At 50.0% G+C, this 19,564-nt stretch overlaps 1 protein-coding gene and 3 non-coding genes across 4 annotated transcripts; 3 read left to right on the top strand and 1 right to left on the bottom strand.

The window, feature by feature from the left end:
* The first annotated feature begins 2,657 nt into the window (after positions 1-2,657).
* Positions 2,658-2,740, top strand: TRNAY-GUA (transfer RNA tyrosine (anticodon GUA)). Its single transcript is given in 2 exon segments — positions 2,658-2,693; positions 2,705-2,740. It is a non-coding gene; the product is annotated as a tRNA-Tyr (tRNA).
* Positions 2,741-5,568: 2,828 nt separating this feature from the next.
* Positions 5,569-6,927, bottom strand: LOC145737919 (6-phosphogluconate dehydrogenase, decarboxylating-like). The gene has a single exon (XM_081992756.1). It carries the CDS (start codon positions 6,925-6,927, stop codon positions 5,569-5,571), a length of 1,359 nt encoding a protein of 452 aa, XP_081848882.1.
* A 2,030-nt stretch (positions 6,928-8,957) lies between these two features.
* On the top strand, positions 8,958-9,030 carry TRNAV-AAC (transfer RNA valine (anticodon AAC)). The gene has a single exon. It is a non-coding gene; the product is annotated as a tRNA-Val (tRNA).
* A 9,797-nt stretch (positions 9,031-18,827) lies between these two features.
* On the top strand, positions 18,828-18,900 carry TRNAV-AAC (transfer RNA valine (anticodon AAC)). Its single transcript has one exon. It is a non-coding gene; the product is annotated as a tRNA-Val (tRNA).
* Positions 18,901-19,564: the final 664 nt, after the last annotated feature.

Raw genomic sequence — 19,564 nt, 5'->3', positions numbered from 1 at the left:
ACAAGAAGATCCAAGCAATTAGAGAATGGCCAGTACCAAAGGATAAACACGAACTCAGAAGCTTTCTAGGACTTGCCACCTACTACAGACGGTTTGTGGAAGGATTTGCCAACATCGCAGCTCCGCTACATCAACTTACTGAGGACAAAACACCCTACTGTTGGAATACCCAATGTGATCAGGCGTTCAGAAGATTAAAGGCATCACTTTGCTCCAGTCCCATCCTCAGTTATCCACAACCAAAAGGAAAGTTCATTTTAGACACAGATGCCAGTAATTCTGGTATTGGAGCTGTATTGTCTCAAGTCCAAAACGGAGAAGAACATGTCATAGAATACTTCAGTAGGAAACTTACCAAAGCAGAACGGAACTACTGTGTAACGAGAAAAGAGCTACTGGCAATAGTAAAATCAGTCGATCACTTTCACAAGTACTTGTACGGACAGGAATTTTTGATAAGGACTGACCATGCGGCACTCAAGTGGCTCCTCGGAATGAAACAACCGGAAGGACAAGTAGCAAGATGGCTTGAAAAACTCCAGCAGTATAATTTCAACATCAAGCATCGACCCGGAAAGCTGCATAATAACGCAGATGCTCTATCAAGAAGACCTTGCGCCGAAGAATGCAAACATTGCCAGAAAGCGGAACAACGTGAAGGCGTTGTGTCCATCAGAATGGTTCAGCTGAAGACCAATGATGAATGGAGTACCGATGAGATTAGGAAGGATCAACTAGAAGACAGCGACATAGGCCCATTGTTGTTGAGAAAGGAACAAAGCGAGCCAAGACCAACATGGCAAGAAATCTCTAGCAAAGGCCTGACGTTCAAAGCACTTTGGGCTCAGTGGGACTCGCTTGTGGTTGAAGGCGGCTTGCTAAAAAGAGCTTGGGAGAGTGCCGATGGAAAAGAGATAAGGAAGCAGCTGGTAGTTCCCAGAGGAAGGGTCGACCACGTACTGGAGGAAATGCACAATGGAAAGACTGGTGCTCATTTGGGAGTAAATAAGACTTTGGACAAAATCCGGCAACGCTTTTACTGGGTGAACTACTGCCAAGACGTGAAATCATGGTGTCGACAATGTTCCATTTGTGCAGCTAGCCACGGACCACAGACGAGATCCCGGGGGCCTATGAAGCAGTACAACGTAGGATTGCCGTTCGAACGTTTAGCCATAGACGTTGCTGGGCCTTTTCCTGAGACCAACAGAGGCAACAAGTACATTCTTGTTGCCATGGATTACTTTAGCAAATGGCCTGAGGTGTTTGCGATTCCAAATCAAGAAGCCAGCACAGTCGCTGATATTCTCGTCGAAAATGTCTTCAGTAGATTTGGTGTGCCGTTGGAGTTACACTCTGATCAGGGACGAAACTTTGAGTCCAAGCTCTTTCAGAGGCTCTGTGACCTGCTAGGCATTAGGAAGACCCGAACAACGCCGCTTCATTATTTAATAAGACCATAGAGCAACATCTCTCAAAGGTTGTTGATCAGCATCAGAAAGATTGGGACCAGCATATTCTGCTCTTCTTGATGGCTTATAGAGCAGCAGTCCACAACTCAACGGGACAGTCACCATCTAAAGTTCTGTTTGGTCGAGAACTGCGACTTCCATGTGATGTGGTGTTCGGATCTCCAACAGGCCAAAGCACGAACATTGAGAACTACGTTGACGAGTTGCAAGACAGATTACTGAACATCCATCATCTGGTCAGGGAAAGTTTGAATCTAGCTAGCGATAAGATGAAAGCTCGTTATGATCTGAGGGCCAATTCGGGAGGGTTCCAGAAGGATGATAAAGTTTGGTTGTTTAACCCTCAGAGGAAGAAAGGCAAATCACCGAAATTAACACCTGTTTGGGAGGGACCTTACAATGTGGTAAAAAGGTTAAACGACGTCGTGTACAGAGTCCAACGCAGCCCCAAAGGCAAGATGAAAATTGTCCATCTGGACAGACTCAAGAAATACCAGGGATTAGATGAAGCGGATCGGGACGATCAGCTTTAAGAGGGGGGGGGCAGTGTTACGGTCTGGGCCTACTATGCTCGATACTTCTTAACGAGCGCTCGCCTCGGGATGAAACCGATGCGCCGCAATATCTGGCCGGGCGCGTATTAACGTAGGCCACAGTTAGGAAGCGCCGCACCTGGAAAATTCTTGAATGGTCAAGGCAACCCGCGAAGCGTTTCGCGGTCATTCTAGAACGTGGTTTGCGAATATAAAAGACGCGGTCTCGACCGCAGTAGTAGTGAATTTGGAAACGCGGTAAAGTTTAAATAGCGGAATAATTGTGGAATTGTAGTAGTGTTTTTAGTAGCTGTGTTAATTATTGTACGGAGTGTTTTGAAGTATTAATAAAGTTAATAATTGTTGAGTTAAACTGACTTTGTGTGAACCCACGGGAAAATCGTAACATTATCTTCTCGATCAAAAATTCGTACTGCGGCCCAGACAAAAAATAAATGTACTTAATTCAAGACTGGCGCGCAGGTTCCCGTGCAGGATGCTCGGCAGTGCAGGCCTGATTGCCGCCCCGTATGTTTTAGATTTTAGAATGGTTCTGGATCTATTTCATTGGATATATTCTCCTGCAGCTATTCAGGGAGCGCTGCAGCCGGCGCCTGCCAGCCTTCCTCTGCGCCTTTGTCCGGAATTTCGGCTCTCAATAGCTCAGTGGTAGAGCAGCTGACTGTAGAAATTGTAGCTATCAGCGAGTCGCTGGTTCGACTCCGGCTTGGGAGATGCTTTTTAATGAGGCTGGCCACCGCAACGTGCGCTGCTGTTGCTTCCAGCAGGAAATCGCTGCCACAGCATGCGGGGCTGCCCAAACCAAAAATGTGCTGACGCGCACAGATATACCTCCTTCCAGTTAACACCTTATTTATTGTGCGCCCTGCCCCAGCAAGCTCCCAAATTTTCCTCCAGCCTCCACAGGCGGGATTGCCATCGCCATGCACCTGTACAAAGGCCCGTCTCTTCTGGCCCTGGCTGGTGGCTCCCGCGCCATCCCGTGCCGCTTTTTGTGGTGCACGAATGCACCTGGCCCGTTGCCGCATACGACCAGCATTACCAGATATTTTAAATGCCTGCCGGCAGCGGTATTCTGGACATACATATCTGCGGACATACTTCAACAGGCACTCCCAGGTCTACAGCACCAAAACGAGGGGCCTGTCATCTTCTATCATCATAGCCACCTACGACAACATCCGCAGGGACGGCGGGGTGCTGACGGACAGGGACTGGTTTATGATCGTGTTTGACGAGGGCCACCTGCTGAAGAGCAGGTCTACTCTTCTGTACACGAAGGCGCTGATGCTAAAATCGGCCCGCAGGTTTATCCTAACAGGAACGCCGATCCACAATACGGTGGATGATCTGTTTTCGCTGTTCAACATAATTATGCCTGGATATCTTGGGACGGAGGCATCGTTCAGTAATAATTACATGGTTAAAATAACGGAGAAGAACGTGGATGTCATGGAGGGCAGGCTGGGGATGCTGCATAAGAAGGTACTGCCGTTCATCATGCGCAGGCTGAAGACGGAGGTGCTGAAGGATCTGCCGCCCAAGATCATAAAGGATATAATGGTGGAGCTGTCTGCCGAGCACGCGGACGTATATGCGAGTGTGTCCATGGGCAGCAATGCGGAGGGCGGCAGGATCGACAAGGGGCGGGTGGGCAGCACCAGTCTGGATAGTGCCGACATAGGCGGGGCAGGCGTCCCTACCAGCTACCAGCACCTAAAGAACGCCAACGCGCTTTCGCTCACCAGGAACATGCTCAAGGCGGCATTGCATCCCCACCACTTCAGCCCGGGCGTCCCGTCATCGAAGACATCGGCCCTGAGGGACATTCTGGAAATGTGTGGCGAGAGGAAGGTTCTGATCTTCTTCCAGCTCAAGAAGACCATAGACCTTGTCCTCGACGAGCTTAAAATATATAAAATACGAGCACGACTGGAATCCCTTCAACGACCTGCAGGCCATGGACAGGGCACACCTGCTGGGGCAGAAGCGCGTTGTCAATGTATTCAGACTGATAAGCAAGGAGACCATAGAAGAGAGGGTTATGAACTACCAGAACTTTAAGGTATTTGTTGCCTCATCCATCGTGACACAGCAAAACACAGATGTGGAGAAGATGGACACCAAGGATTTGCTGGAGAGGTTTGAGTGACACATGCATGCAATAGGGCCCAGCGGCCGCATAGATGTTGTCCAGCAGACTTAGCGCCGGGGCCTGCCAGTACAGGCGCACGCGCAGACACATAAATAATAACAGACGTATTTATTATCACTTGCCCAGCTTGCTCATAGCCTTCAATAAAAATAACGCATCAACTGTTCGATTCTCAACAGCACCAAAAATGTTCTTCAAAATAACCTCACTCTTAGCCTTAGCGCCCTCCAGGAAATAGGCTATTCTGCCCTCCAGCTCCCTAAGTCGCTCCGCCTTGCCCCTGAACTCCCCAATAATAGAGGTGGGGTCGAACAGCTCCCTGTCCCTTAGCGTGCTATATAGCGCGCCACCTCTGTCCTGCCGCTGCGCTCTTCATAGATCCTGTTCCACTTGGATATCTTGCTCTGCACTGCATCTATCCGCGCCTGCGTGCTTTCTATGTCACGCCTGTAGTCTATGTCGCTGAAGTAGTTGCCGTTGCAATACGTAGATATCTCATAGGCGTACGGGCTGTCGTCCTTTAAAAACCTGACGCACTTCTTCACCAGGCTGTTTATGTTTCCGTCGGCCACCCTCTTGTGGATCTCACTCGACCTTACTGCCACCGGCGCAGCAGCCGGCCCGGCATAGAGGTCCTTGGGGGGGCTCGTGGAGACATCTTTCTCAGAATCGGTAGAAAGATCTAGACACTCTTCCATTTGTATGGTTCTTCTTTTCTTGGCCGTCTTGCACACAAGCTTACCGTGCGCCGTGCTACTGCGGTCCGTCCCACCCGCACCATCTGGCTGGCTGGGTGCTTTATGTGCAAGATCGACCGTTACGCCGGGCCTGCCTGCCGCCTTCTTGCCGACCTTTCTGAAAGTAAACCCGCCCATCTCAAAAGCGCTCGACTTGGCAGCTCGCGGCTCCATGGACCTGCACTTCATCTCGACGCGCTCCACCTTGTTGGTGGAAACCCTCCTGAATGTGAACCCGTCATTTGTTGTCTCCATGTGATGGATGGGTCAAAATGGGGCTGTAATATTTTTGTGTGCCGGGCAGCCGGGGACCGGGGGCGCGACATGGGAAGGCGTATAAGATAGATGCTAGATGCGCATTTATTGCTGGAGCCGGGCCCAGGTAATAAATTGCCCGGCGACGGCCGCTGTTATGTCGGCGCCGAACAGCCTCAAAAGAACTGGGGATGGTGTCCAGCATATCCCCGTAAAGAAGGGGCGTGGCATGCCTATCAAGTATGGCTTCCACTCCAAATATAAAATTTGAGTGGCCGGCAGTAGACCACCTCCGCAGCTCGGCCTTCCCCGCTGGACGACTCGGCACCGACCAGCAACAGGCAAGGCCTTCAGCAGCTACTAGGCTAAAAATTAAACAAGCACACACAATTTACCTAATCCCACTCAATGTTTGTAGACATCCCGCTCTTCAGCACCACGCCGTGCCTGCCAAAATAATCGCGCATCGCCTGCACGAGGCTCCCATTCATCTCGCCCATCCCAAGTCCATTCAGCCACATGAGACAGCTCGTAAAAACCGGCGCATAAATCCAATTATCAACCGCATATCTGCACACCTCCTTGAGATCGCAGATCCTCTCCTTGGCGGCCTCAACGAACGCAGGCGATAGCTCCAGAGTCTCGTGCTTGGACATCTCCTTCATCACCTCCAAAAAGCTACTCCGCAGGATGCAGCCATTGCGCCATATGTCGCATATATGCCCTGTCTGATAGGGCCACCCATGCTCGCCTGCCTTGGCCCTAAGTAGCGCAAATCTCTGCACGAAGCTCACCATCTTGCAGAGGTAGAAGGCGCTCTTCAGCCGGCTGCAATCCACGGGCCGTGCGCCGGCGCGGCCTCCCATGTGCTCGGCAAACCTGACTCTCTTCGCCTTGCTGGCGGACAAAAAGCGCGCCATAACAGATTCAGCCATCAGCACCGTATCAACCGCGGCCTCTATGCTCGCCACCACGCACATCTTCCCGGTGCCCTTCTGCTCGGCATCGTCGTCTATCATGTTCAGTGCATATTCCGCGCCAACCTTCTTACTCAGTATCCTCATGCAGATATCCACCAGATAGCTCTCAAGCTCGCCTGCGTTCCAGTCGGCCAGAACGCGCCGCGCTGCATCCACCGCCGAATCAGCGCTGCTCTCCCCCGCCGCCACCATGTTGAACACCTCCTGCAAAAGCTGCATCTCGCAGTACTCGATGCCATTGTGCACCGTCTTTACAAAATGGCCCGCACCGTCCTCTCCCAGCCAGCCACAGCAGGAAACGCCGCCGTAGCTGCAGCTTATCTCCTCCAACACAGACCCGATGACTCCATATGCATCCTTCCTGCAGCCCACCATCATCAACGGCCCGTGTCGGGCACCCTCCTCTCCGCCCGAAATACCGCACCCCACAAAGGCGTAGCGGTGCTCCCCGCCCCTGCGGATAGTGTCCTTGTAGTCGCTGTTGCCTCCGTCAACCACAATGTCGTCTTCGTCCAGGTGGCCATCAAGCTCCCCAAGCATCTTGTCCACAACGCGCCAAGCCGGCACCATAATAATAATCTTCCTGGGCCGAGAGAGCGCGCCCACCATCTCCTGCACAGAGCGGTGCCCCTTGATCCCATGCGAGCGCGCCACCAGCGCGTCGGTTTTGGACTGTGTCCTGTTGAATGCATGCACCGTGTATGACCTGTCTGCCAGGTTCTGTGCAAGACTGGAGCCCATGACCCCCAGGCCCACAATCCCAATGTCCTTCATGGGCTGGCTTTGTTATGCTGGAATTGTGCGAAGTAAAATTTTGGCCTGCCCGAAAATGCGCCGCACAGGCGGCTGGCGGGTGTCCGCACTCCTGCCGGCTGGGCACGGAAAGTACCGCTGCACATCGCGCTGAGGCATATACCCAAATTTTTAAATAAAACCCACTCGTGGCAGGTTTCTTCTACGACACATAGGTTGATATGATATAAAAGACCGGGAATAAGGCAGGATATTTGTGCCAGTTTACCATCCTCCTGCCCATTACCAGACGCAAGGCCACAACGGAAGAGTGGATTTATTGCGGGTCAATTATTAGCTGTACCTCTGTCGGCCGGGCGTCTCTGGTGATTCGCCACTGCCATCCGCACGGATTGACACTTGCGCCTCCCGCCGTTTGGACGGCCCATCCTGGTTCGCTGTGTCCGCTCCATCCAAAATCGCCTGCGCCGCCTCTCTTTGCGCAAGAGTATCTCTCTGGCGATGCCTACTCCTGGCGCACATAGCATGCCGGGTACCGCTACCTAGACTACGCCCACAATGAGAGCCCATGCCGCGGATGCTCCCTGGATCCGCCCTCGCATATGGGCCAACGAGGTATGCCACGCGCACCTATCTGCGGCCCCTCCCCATATGACCGTCCTGCCAATTTCACCCATGTCCATCCCGAAAATGCTTGCGGCCACCACAGCCAGATTTGATCTTCCACTGGCCGTGAGGTGCACGGCGATCCTCCTCTATTACCGCCTGGGAGACAGCCTCACCAGCAACCCGGGGATCCTGGCGCATCTCTGTCTGTTCTGGCTGCAAGTTTGAGGACGTCCACGCACTTCTCGACCGTCTGCTGCTCAATGCAGGATGCGGGCAGAGCGAGCTCGATGAGATACTGGAACTGGAGGTGCGGGCGATGGAGTGCATAGACTTTGACTTCATATTCCCCAACATCTACATTAAAGCCCAGGGGCTGAGATATGTGCTGGAGGAGGGAGGCGCAACCCCGGGGTCGTCCTGGCACGACGACTGCCAGCGAATAGATGTGCTGCTGTGTGCCGAGGGGACCCGCGGATTAATCGCTGGGTGCACGGGCCCTAGAGATGAACTGTACAGCTCCATGGCCCTCGCCTCCATAGAGGTCGGTATGGAGCACATCGATATCCTACAGAAGGAGGCAGTGCCCATTAGCAGGGAAATAGCCGAGAGGGCGCGCAGCCTTCTGTCTGGCAGCAGTGCCCAAGGCGCCTAATGCCAATTTAGCGACCCAATATGCCAAGGCCCTTCCGCAAAATGGCCTAACACGTCTGCGCACCGCCCTGCCATGTGTCATGGCCGGCATCTGAGAGGCAATAAATTCTCGAAGCAGAATCTTGCGTCTCTGGGCAGACTGCAGCCTCTTACTCCGGCCCACAAGCCACGCCTTCCTATTTTGCGAGCCCTATTCGGGGTCCTTCCGTGCTTCGGCATCCGTGCAAATATCTGGCCGGGCCGCTGGAGGGGCGCGAGATGGACGAAAGCCTGCTCGCAGCACAGCCAACCCACTGTCCTGGCATATAAATTATTCTGAATGCACCCCCATGAGGCCAGAGGAAATTTTGAAGGCGCTTAGGAGCATGCAGAGCAAGTTTGGGCCATTGGAGGCGGCCAAGCTGGAGGTGTCCAGCACGGAAGTACGCTGTGTTAGATGCCCGCGGAGCTTTAAGACAGACGACTTTGTTGAAATTGAATGCAACAGCCGCCCGCAAGGTGGGAGCCGGGCTGCCGACTAAGCCGTGGCCACATACGCTTGCCATTTGCGTTGGCACTGTTAGGCTGCTGTTTACTACTGCCCAGGTAGCTTATGGTGGGAGTGCATTCTTTTAACTCGCAGGGGCGGCCACAGGAGCCCCCAAATAGATATTTGCAGGGACACGGCCCCACACAGCTGGGCACGCGTGCATGACCCTCCGCATGCAGGCATTGCCGCGCCTAGCTTTGAATAAATGTTGCGGTTCTGTTTTTCGTCGCGAATATTTGGTCTGGGATTCGCGTCCATGCAAGTTTCCTTAGTGTAGTGGTTATCACGTCTGCCTAACACGCAGGAGGAGACCAGTTCGATCCTGGTAGGAAACATTTTTTAAATAATCGCGGGCCGGCAGCTGGCAGCACTGGTCCTGCGGATCCGTGATGGAGGCCGTTCGGGGATCTTGGTGGCTACCGCAGATGCCGGGACACAGGGCGTCTGTCCGCATTCTTGTGGCTTTGCTCCCGGGATATGGCCGCCCCAAACAAAAAAGACATCCGGCACGCGTATCAAGTAACACTTTATTAAGCTGCAAAAACCCAGGACCACTCCCGCACACCGTGCATCCGTAGAGTGGACAGACTCCAACCGAAACACAGGCGCGCAGGCACCCCGGCCTTCACAGAGCGGTTATACGGCGTGCTGCAGGCTCACCCATCGTGCAGTATGAATCTCCACCCCGCTACATCGGCGACTATTATCTGCGTGCAGCGGCCGTTTACATCCCCCGGGGCACTGTCCACCACCCTTATAAATTCGCCCGCATCCGGGGTGCAGCCGCCCAGGAACTTATCAAGCAGCCCCTTCCGCCTGCCGGAGGCATACTCCGCTATGTCGGCCCGCACAGCCAGTGCGTCCTGCACGACAAAGTAGACGCTCTGCTTGACGTAGGTGATGTGCTCCATGCCCGCCGCCTCGAGGCATTCGCCCGGGCGATCAGCAACTATGCTCCCCATCCGTCTGCTGTCCCCAAAACGGCGGATTATGAGGCCATAGCCGTCGAGGCAGGCTATGTGCACGTTGATCGGGTAGAGGAAGGAGGCGAGGTGGATGTACGGCGGGTATTGAAATCGGTGCACGGCTGACTTTCTACTGAAACGGTAGATTGGTATAAAAGTGGACAACCCTGGTTGTGGGCGGAGCCATAGATTCGAACAGCGGCTCGGACGCCATTTTATTTTGTGTCGTTTGGGAGGAGTCAGCTTGGGTCTGGTCTGATTGGCGGTGGGCGGTTATTGGACGCCATTAAAGGGAATTGGAGCGGCGAGTAGGCGAGGAACTTCTTGGAGGATTATTTCTGTATTCCTGATAGCGTTACGAAATTAACGGCACGTTATTTTGTCGGAACGTTAATCGACTTGGTATAAATCGCGGTGTTCGGGACTTTTAAAATTAGGGACTTGCAATTATTTTGTGAATTGGGGACTTAAACTGGGGGCACGTAAATCGGGATTCAACATAACTTCTTAACGGAGCAGCATTGAGGGTTGAATTTCTGGACTTAAGGGTGTTCTGGGGTGGAAATTCTTTTGGGGGGGTTGAAATAACTGTCAGTGGATTTTGGGGGACAAACGGCTTCGTGGAGCGCTGATTTTGTACGAGGGTATAGAAGGGGTGGGGGCTTTTATGGATTTTTGAGAAAATCATTTTTTGTGAATAACAGGCACAGTTTTATACTTAGGTCAATTAAAATAGGTTAAGTTACCAGTGGATAAGGCACAGAATACTTTTTAGGGCCTAAATAGTTTTTAGTGCGGAATACGCATGCGCAAGGGACTTGGCTCTGCGCAGTGGTCTAATTAATGTTAGGAGTGTTGATAGGTATCGGTTAGAAGTGTTAGTTTGTTTTTTGTACTTTGTATTGTATGTATTACCTGCGCAGTAGGTAATACTTCTGCGCAGTTGCATACATTTTGATACTAAGGTTAAGGAGAACCGATCAGAAGTGTCAGCGGGTTTTTGACGGTTTTCGTCATGCGCAGTAGGTCCTGCCTATGCGCAGAGGTGTAAATTACGTCACGGACATTGAGTAGCAGCGTTTGGGGGGGTCAGTTCGTTTTTTGCATATTTGGGCATGCGCAGTAGGTTCTACCGCTGCGCAGTTGTATAAATTTTGTTCTTGGGGTCATCACAGGTAGATCAAGATAATAAAACAGTTTTTCGTGTTAAAGACGCATGCGCGGAGGCGATAGGCCTGCGCAGTGAGTGGGAGCGTACAGCCCGGGACCTGAGCTTCAGTTTGTAAAAAAAAAAAAAAAATTTTTTTTTGCAAATAGGCTGCGAGTGTAAATTTGGTCACAAAAAGTGTAAATTTATATAAGTGGAGGAATAAGGTTGTAAATTATTGAATTAGAAATAATTGTAAATTGTAAAATTTAGTTAAGTTCTAGTTAAAATTAGGGCACTTCAAAAAATGCTAAGTAGGGAAAAGGAAAAAGAAAGGGAAAAAGCGAAAGAAAAAGAGATGGAAAGAAGTAGAGATAGCGAGAGGGAAGTAGAGAGGGAAAAAAGGAAAAGGGAGGAAGACGAGGGTAAAACAAAAGAGGAATTAGATAGGGAGGAGCGTATAAGACAAGCGGCGTTTAATAGGAGCTCTAAAGTTAGGAGGTCACCAAACGAATACATGAAGGAAGTAATGGAAAGGTCGGTAGAGATAGCAGTAGGAATAGTAGAGAAAGAAATGTCAGCAAAGCAGTTAGAAGAGGAAAAGGAAACGGAAATAGAAATAGAGGATGTAATTAGTTCGGATGAGTTGGATGTAGAGTAGGATGAGCAAGAATTTCAAACTCCGATGGGGCGTAAAGAGGGGTGGGAAAAAAACACTTTAAAGAAAGTGGCCTTTGAGAGTCTGGTGGAGGCGGTGATTAAGCAAACCGGGGTTGTTAAGAAGGGTAAAATTAAATTTAATTTGGGGGACATGGCCAACGTAATGAAAACCATGCATGAGATTAGCGCGAGGTTCAATAGAAAGGAAAAGGAACTGGCGGAGGTCCGAGAAGAGAGTGCGGTGTTGAAAGAAAGGTGTGAGTGGTTGAAGGTCGAAAACGGGAGGTTGCGGAAGGAGGCGGAGAAGGCAGGGAAGGAGCTAGAAAGAAGAGAGAGAGATGGCGAGGTGGCAGAAAGGACATGGCAGAGGCTGGAGGAGATAATGGCAAAAAACAATAATTGGAAGAGTGAATACGAAGAAGCAGGAACAAAGGCAGGGGCAAGCGAGGACAGACAGAAACCAAAGAGTACAACAGGGGTGAGAAAGAGTAGAGCGAATGAGGCGCGAATGGGGTTGGGTTATGAGTCGGACAGTGCGAGTTTGGTTGATGTAGATATGGCGAAAAAGGCCCGTTGTGAGGGAGATGAGGATTCCTATGGTGACGACGGATACTGAAGGGGGGGGGAGTGTAGCAGAAGAAGGGTGGGAAGAGGCTAGGAGGAGGAAGAAGAAGACGTATGCGGAAGCAATTGGGGAGAAAAGGGCTCAGGGGAGAAATCGTCAGGGTGAACCTTGGAGTACGCCACCAAGAGCAGAGAAGAGGGGGGTTGAATTGAAGGTAGGGAAAGGGGAGCTGAAGGGACAGCAGTTGTTACAGGAGGTGAGGGGTGTGATAGGAAGATCTGGGGTGAAGGGGGCAAGAATGGTGCGCGAGGTGGTAGAGGGCAAGGTGGTGGCGGCCTTCGACACCGAAGAAGAATGTGAAAAGGCTAAGAGGGAGTTTGAGGGTGCAGAAGGTTTCAGGTTGGGTTCGGCAGAGGGGGTTATGCCTAGGTTAAAGCTGACTGGAGTGGAGAAGGGGTACTCGGACGAGGCGCTGGTAAGGGGGATTTATGAAGGCAATAGGGATCTGTGGGGGGGTGTGAGTATGGATGAGTGCATGAGGGGGGTGAGGGTACTATACAGAAGGCCATGCAGGAGCGAGTATAAGGAAAATATAGTGGTACAGTTCAGAGGGGAGACATTTAAGAGGATCGCAAAGGCGGGCAGGATTTCCCTGGACGTTGTATGGGTGTATGTTGAAGAGTGTACGGAGATAACAGTCTGCTTTAGGTGTAGTAGGTTTGGACATATCGGGAAGGACTGCAAGGATGCTGAATGTTGCTATAAATGTGGGGGAGAACATCAGGGGAGAGGATGCGAGCGTGAGTGGGATTGTCCAAACTGTAGGAGACTGGGGGTGGAGAGGGAACGACGTAGACACGCGGCGAATGACAGGCAGTGTCCGGTCTATGCGAGGCAGTGGGAGCGAAGGAGGAACAACACGGCCTACTAATGGCGGTGTCGTTTCTACAAACGAACGTGGGGAGAGGGAGAGAGGCGACTCTGCAAATGAGGAGGTTTGTAGAGGAGAGGGGTGTGGATGTGGTGATTGTGGCGGAACCTTGGAAGAAAGAGACAGAGTGGAAGGGGTACAAAAGGTATGGCCAGAAAGACGGCAAGGCCGCAATCTAGACCAAGAGTGAAGTCTGCGCGTGGCAGATAGAGAGTGAGTCGAGCGAGAATGTGGTGAGTGTGACTATGAGAACAAGGGAGGGGGAGGTAAGGGTATTTGGGGTTTACGACGAACCATTGGGGAGAACTAACAGAAGAATGAAAGAGAGGGAGTGGCTGTGGAGAGCGGTTGAAGGGCCCCTGCTTATCGCCGGGGACTTCAACGCTAAGAATGAAGCATGGGGGGGAGTGAACACTGATGAAAGGGGAGAAGAGCTGTTAGACATGGCAGTGATGTATGGATGGGAACTTCAGAATGTTGGGACAAAAGGACCAACATTTGAAAGCGCGAACGGGTGTAGTTGGGTGGATGTGACGTGGGCAAGGGGGTTGGAAGTTGACGAGTGGAATGTGGAAGAGGAGGAGACCCTGAGCGATCACAAGTATGTGACGTTCAGGGTCAAGGGGAGGCTGATTTCAAGGGAAATCAGCAAGTGTGAATATGATTTCGGGGGTACTGACTGGGAGAGGTATAGGGTGAATGAGAGAAAGGAGAATGAATGGTGGGATGATGAACTGGAGGCAACGAAAAGGGAAGTCCTGCTCGCAAGAAGGCTGTATCAAAACAATAAGGGGAAAGACGAGGAAGTACAGTTTAGGACCAGGTATTATGGGAAAAGGAGAGAACTAAAAAAAGAAATCCGTAGAAAGAAAAAGGAAGCAAGGAATAAAGAGATGGAGGAACTTACGGAGGAAAACAGTTGGGACAAAATCTGGGAAATGGTGGCCAAGTGGGGAGTCAAGAGAGGGGAAAGGACATATAAGGCAAGAGACGAAAGGGAGCTGTGTGAAGGTAATGAGTGGGATAATGAGCTCATAAGTGAGTATCACCCTGGGCTGAATGAGGAGGAGTGCGAGGAGAGGGGGCAGTATAGGGTAAATAGAGCCGGCGGGGTCATGGGTGATTGTTATGATGTAGAGTTTGGTGAAGGGGAGATTGAAAGGGTCATTAGGAATTTGAAGAAAAAGAAGGCATGCGCCGACGATCGAATTCCTAATGAATGTATGAGTCATGTGTGGGAGGAGTGGAAGGAGGGTTTGCGTGGGATTTTTAACAGGTGTTGGGAGTACGGGATATTTCCCAGGGTGTGGAAGAAGGGTAGACTAAAGTGGCTGCCAAAACCTGGCGGAGGGTACAGGCCAATTAGCCTGCTACCCACGCTGGGAAAAATTTTGGACAGACTGGTGAATGGTAGGTTGATGAATTGGTATGAAAAAGAGGGGAGAACGAGTAGTAGGCAGTATGGGTTTAGGAGGTCGAAGAATACGGTGGAGGCCCTCAAGGAGGTGTTAGATAGAGTGAATGGATTTCATGAGAGAGGATGGCACGTACTGGCGGTCGCGCTGGACTTGAGGAACGCCTTCAACATGGCGTGGCCGCCGTACGTGGACGAGAGAATGAGGAGGGATGGAGTCTCAGGGCGGATCAGGGAGATCGCCTGGGACTTCATGTGCGATAGGGAGGTGGTGAGTGGGAGAGTTAGCAGAAAGGTTGAAAGGGGATGCCCACAGGGTTCGAGTCTTGGACCAACCCTGTGGCTCGTGTGTATGAATGAGTGGTTGGAGAAGGTAGTGAAAGAAGATGAAAGGGGGGGGGTGTATGGACAGGCATTCGCCGACGACCAGGTGGTCCTGGTCGCGGGGGTGTCTGTAAAGGAGATTGAGAAGAAGTGGAAGGAGACGTGGGATGTGTGTAGAGAGTGGGAGGAGAAGGGTAGAATGAGGTACAATGAGGGTAAAACAAAAGCAATGTTTATGGAACTTGGAGGTAGGATTCGACCTCCGGTAGTTAGAGTGGGTGTAGAGAGAGTGCAGTGTGACGAGTGGATGGATCTGTTAGGGGTGAGGGTAGACAGGAAACGGTTGTTTGTGGAGCATGCGAGGAGAGTAAGGGCGAGAGTAGGAGAGGTAGTGACGAAATTAACGGGGTTGTGTAGGAATAAGGGACGGGTGGATAAGGGTAAGGTGAAGATGATTATGGAGTGTGTGGGGACACCGGCGGCTCTATACGGGGGTGAGATTTGGGGTACAAGGGGAAGGGATAGCAGGGTAAAAAGGCACCTCGCGGCTGCTGAGAGAAAGTTTCTGTTGGCTGCGGTAAGGTGCTACCGCACCGTGGCCACGGATGCGCTCAGGGTGCTGTGCGGCTGTCCGCCGTGGCACCTGAGGGCTCAGGCAGCGGCGAGGTTCCGGAGTGAGAGGGAGAGAGAGAAAGTGGATAACGCCGCAAAGGAGAGTGATAGGGCATACCCAGGGTGGGTTGTATGGAGAGGGATGAATGAGAGAGTGATGGAGGTCAGGAGGGTATGGGTGGACGCCAGCGCGAAGGAGGGACTGACGAGGATTGCGGTGGTGGTGGAGAGGGGAAGGCAAGTCGTCAAGTTTGATGGACGGGAGAGAGGGAGCACGACGGCGGAACTAAGGGCAATTGAGGTGAATGTGGTGAGTGAGTGTGAAAAGGGGGGATATTTGTTAGTCACCGACAGCCAGGCGGCCTGGGGTATGGTGCAGGAATTTAGCCTGCACAGAGTGGTGGAGAGGAGGCGAGCGGCGGAGTTGAATCGGAGGGGATGGGAGATCGGGATTGAATGGGTGGAAAGAAAGGATAAGGGGATCCAGGAGGCTCACAGGTTGGCAAGTGAAGACGATGGAGGACCTTGGGGAGTGCGAACTCTGGGATAGGAAGGGGGTCAAGAAGGAAATGGAGGAGTGGATACACAAGGAGTGGCAGGAGGAGTGGGATAAGTCGGATAAGGGAAGAAGAGTATATGAGGTGTGTAAGGAGGTTGGAAGGGATAGGTTGCCGCAGTCCTTTAAGGGTGCCCAACTCTTAACAGGACACGGCAACCTAGGGGAGTACTTGGTGAGATTTAAGTTGGTGGAAGGAACGGGTGAATGTGAGTGCGGTGGAGGGGTTGAGTCGAGTGAGCATGTGATTAATGACTGTGAGAGGGATGATAGGGTGAGGATGAGGACGGAAATGAGAGAGAGAGGAATAGCCTGGGCCTCCGTACAGTTAAGGCGTGAGGGGAAGATGGACCTGGGTAATGTGGCCTTGGTTAATGATTGGGCGGAGGGGGTCATGGGGGAGGAATAACCGGTCCACCAGACTCGAGAGGGTATCCGTAAATTACGTTTAGGTGTAGATATTGTAAATATTAAATAGTAAATAGTATAAGATGTTTGTCGTGGATTCAGAAAATCCACAGAGTCATGGCTAATCCAGAGCCATGGCTAATCTGCAAGCGCGGTACATTTTCTCGTGCCCGCTTTTAAGAGAGACCCGAGTCCGTAAACAAGCTCCGCCCCCTGCAGTTTGGAACCCAAACGGACCAATCAGGAACGACCTTCGTTATACGGGAGAGTATAAAAGAAGGGTCGTTTCGCAGCGGAGAGACAGTTAGTGCGCGCGTGTTCGGGACTTCAAATCGGGAAAAAAGTGAAAAGTGAAAAGTGAACAGTGGGTGAAAAAAGTGAAAGTGAGTGAAAAGTGAAAGTAAAGTGAAGTGTTGGGAATCGTCCACCGTAGGCCGTTCCAGTTTTCTCTTCACCGGTACACCCAGGGAAAAGCGTCAGGGACCTTTTCGCCGCAGTTACCGAGGCTTTTCTTGGATTTTTCGTGGTTTTGCCGTCGGGGACGGAAAACACGGAAATTTTCGACCAGCAGCCACTTTTCGCGTTTTGAACGTCGTAGAAGTCACCGGATCTTCAGGGAATTTTCTGGATTACCGACAAGCAGGGTGTTTGTGCGGTATTTGTGATTTTAAGGCCTTTTTTGTTCAGTGCTGCTGGTTTTGTGTAGTGACTGTGCCGAGCTAGCGGAAATTGGTAAGTTTTTGAATTTGCCATTGTTCTGTTAGTGCACCCTCTTTGTTGTTTTGAGTTTGGGACTTGGAATTTTTTGAGAAAAAATATCTTGAGAAATTTTTTCGTAAAAATAAAATTTTATTTTATTTTTATTTTTTATTTATTTTTCCGCTGTTATTTGAGGGGTTGCAGGCCTGCTCAGTTTGAGTGGTAAATTTAAGTTGTATTTTGAGTTATTCATTAACTCAAATTTTCTTTTGAGTAAGGGTTAGGTGTTTTTATTTTTCAGGGTTTTTTCAGGATCTGGGTGTTGTGCTGATTTTCCACGGGGTGGAAAATTTTGGGTTTTTTCAGATCTAGGTTCATCGGGTGTGCTGGGCGTCCGGACGACTGCTGCAGTTCCCCTACCTAAATCCAAGCATCCAATCCCTCTCCCTAACCTAACCTTGGGGTCAAAGTTTATTTTTTGTATTTTTAAAAATATTTTAAAATTTTTTAAAAATATATTTTAAAAATTTTCTTTAAAGGGTTAAATTTTTTAAGGCACTTGGCCATAGCGTGCAGCAACCCTTGGTTCAGGTTGCTCTCTTTAAAAATTTAAATTTAAGGTTTGACTGTTTGGCCGAAAACAGTCTGGCATCCCGTTGTTTTGATTTTTGAATTTTTTTTTAAATAAAATAATTTTTTATATTATTTTATTTTTCGATTCAGGGGCCGGTAGACGGCCGTGACTATAAAAACGTTAAAGTCAGTCCACTAGTAATTTTTAAAAGGGGTTTAAAGTTCAAGATTTTTTACGGTTTCATAATTGTAAAGTCAAAGAACCAGTCACGGTCGTAAGGGTGATGGTATGATGAAACTATGACCGAGTTCACTTATCAATTTAATGTGCATACTCATGAAGGTCTGAACAGCTGACATCACCCTTTCTAACTTTTTTTGAGTTTCTAAAATACTGACATTGATTTGTACAGTATCATTGCTCCTAACATGGACCAAGCGGACGATCATTTGATTAATTTAGATGAACTCGACCCCTTGGCCGCATTTTCCTCCCATCTAAATCCTCCGCCAACACAGAACCCAACTCCACGCTACACGGGACACGTAGCGCCCGCTGCGGCCGGTCGTTCGGCTGCCCTCCCCGGTTCGGAGTTCGGACTGGCTGCCGGGGAAGGTCGCAGTCAATCTACGGCCGGAAGAGGCGGTGTCCGCGACAATGTTAGGGTTAAGATCAATGTATATTTTGGAGAAGTTAAAGGATATAAAAAAAAAAAAAAAAAGAATAAAAAAATGGATGAAAACAAAAAAAGAGAAGGCAAAATATAAAAAAAAAAAAAAAAAAAGAGGGGGAAAAAATAATGGGAAAAAAGAGAGGGGGAAAAAGACAAAGAAGGAAAGAAGGAAAATAGAGGGAAAAAAAAAAAAAAGAAGATTAAAAAAAGAGAAAGAGAAAAAAAAAGGAAGGAATAAGAAAAGGAAAAGGAAACAGGGTTCGGCTTTCCCCGGTAATTTTAGGAGACGTGGAGGTTGGTGGGTTCCCTTGAGAGTGGTTTCGTGAAGATGGTGGGTTATGGACACGGCTTAAGCCCTAAAAAGGGTCAGGTGGCTCAACCTTTCTCGGTATGCCCAGGTAGCTTATGGTGGGAGTGCATTCTTTTAACTCGCAGGGGCGGCCACAGGAGCCCCCAAATAGATATTTGCAGGGACACGGCCCCACACAGCTGGGCACGCGTGCCTGACCCTCCGCATGCAGGCATTGCCGCGCCTAGCTTTGAATAAATGTTGCGGTTCTGTTTTTCGTCGCGAATATTTGGTCTGGGATTCGCGTCCATGCAAGTTTCCTTAGTGTAGTGGTTATCACGTCTGCCTAACACGCAGGAGGAGACCAGTTCGATCCTGGTAGGAAACATTTTTTAAATAATCGCGGGCCGGCAGCTGGCAGCACTGGTCCTGCGGATCCGTGATGGAGGCCGTTCGGGGATCTTGGTGGCTACCGCAGATGCCGGGACACAGGGCGTCTGTCCGCATTCTTGTGGCTTTGCTCCCGGGTGTAAAGGTAGTAAATGATACTCCGGCAAGTTACCTGTATTCAATATATCTTTAATGAATAAATCGCTTATATTTATCGTACTCTATTATGCCTACTCATACAATATAATATAGGTTGCTGTGTATACATAAAATACTTATAATAGCGAACCGATTGATGCAATACGGTTAATAATAATACTTAGCTATGCATGTCAATGAACTGTTACAACTTCAACTATGTTACACCTCCTTTTCCTAGAGAATGACCTTTGCTATGGCCACTTGCAAAGGGCACTTTACTAAAAAAAAGGTTACTGATGCCAAGTTAATTAAAACTGTTTAAAGTTAATTTAATTACAAATTTGCAATCTTTAGTACTTAAAGCTATACACTCTCAAAATATAGTTACTTTTACGATAAAATTTTCTCTGTACCTACTACTTTTCCGACTATAGCAATAACATAAAGTATAGTCAGTGGTACTTTAACTTAACCTAACCTAAATATATTTCTATCCCAATTTGCGTATAATTCATGTGTTT

This window comes from Ips typographus, linkage group LG14, assembly GCF_016097725.1.
Source record: "Ips typographus isolate SLU linkage group LG14, UJ_Ityp_2.0, whole genome shotgun sequence".
NCBI classification, from domain to species: Eukaryota; Metazoa; Arthropoda; class Insecta; order Coleoptera; family Curculionidae; genus Ips; species Ips typographus.
This window is presented reverse-complemented; position numbering and strand designations above follow the sequence as displayed.

What these genes read in the sequence shown, in the direction of transcription:
- LOC145737919 (XM_081992756.1), bottom strand. Translation starts at nt 6,927, where the DNA reads ATGAAGGACATTGGGATTGTGGGCCTGGGGGTCATGGGCTCCAGTCTT.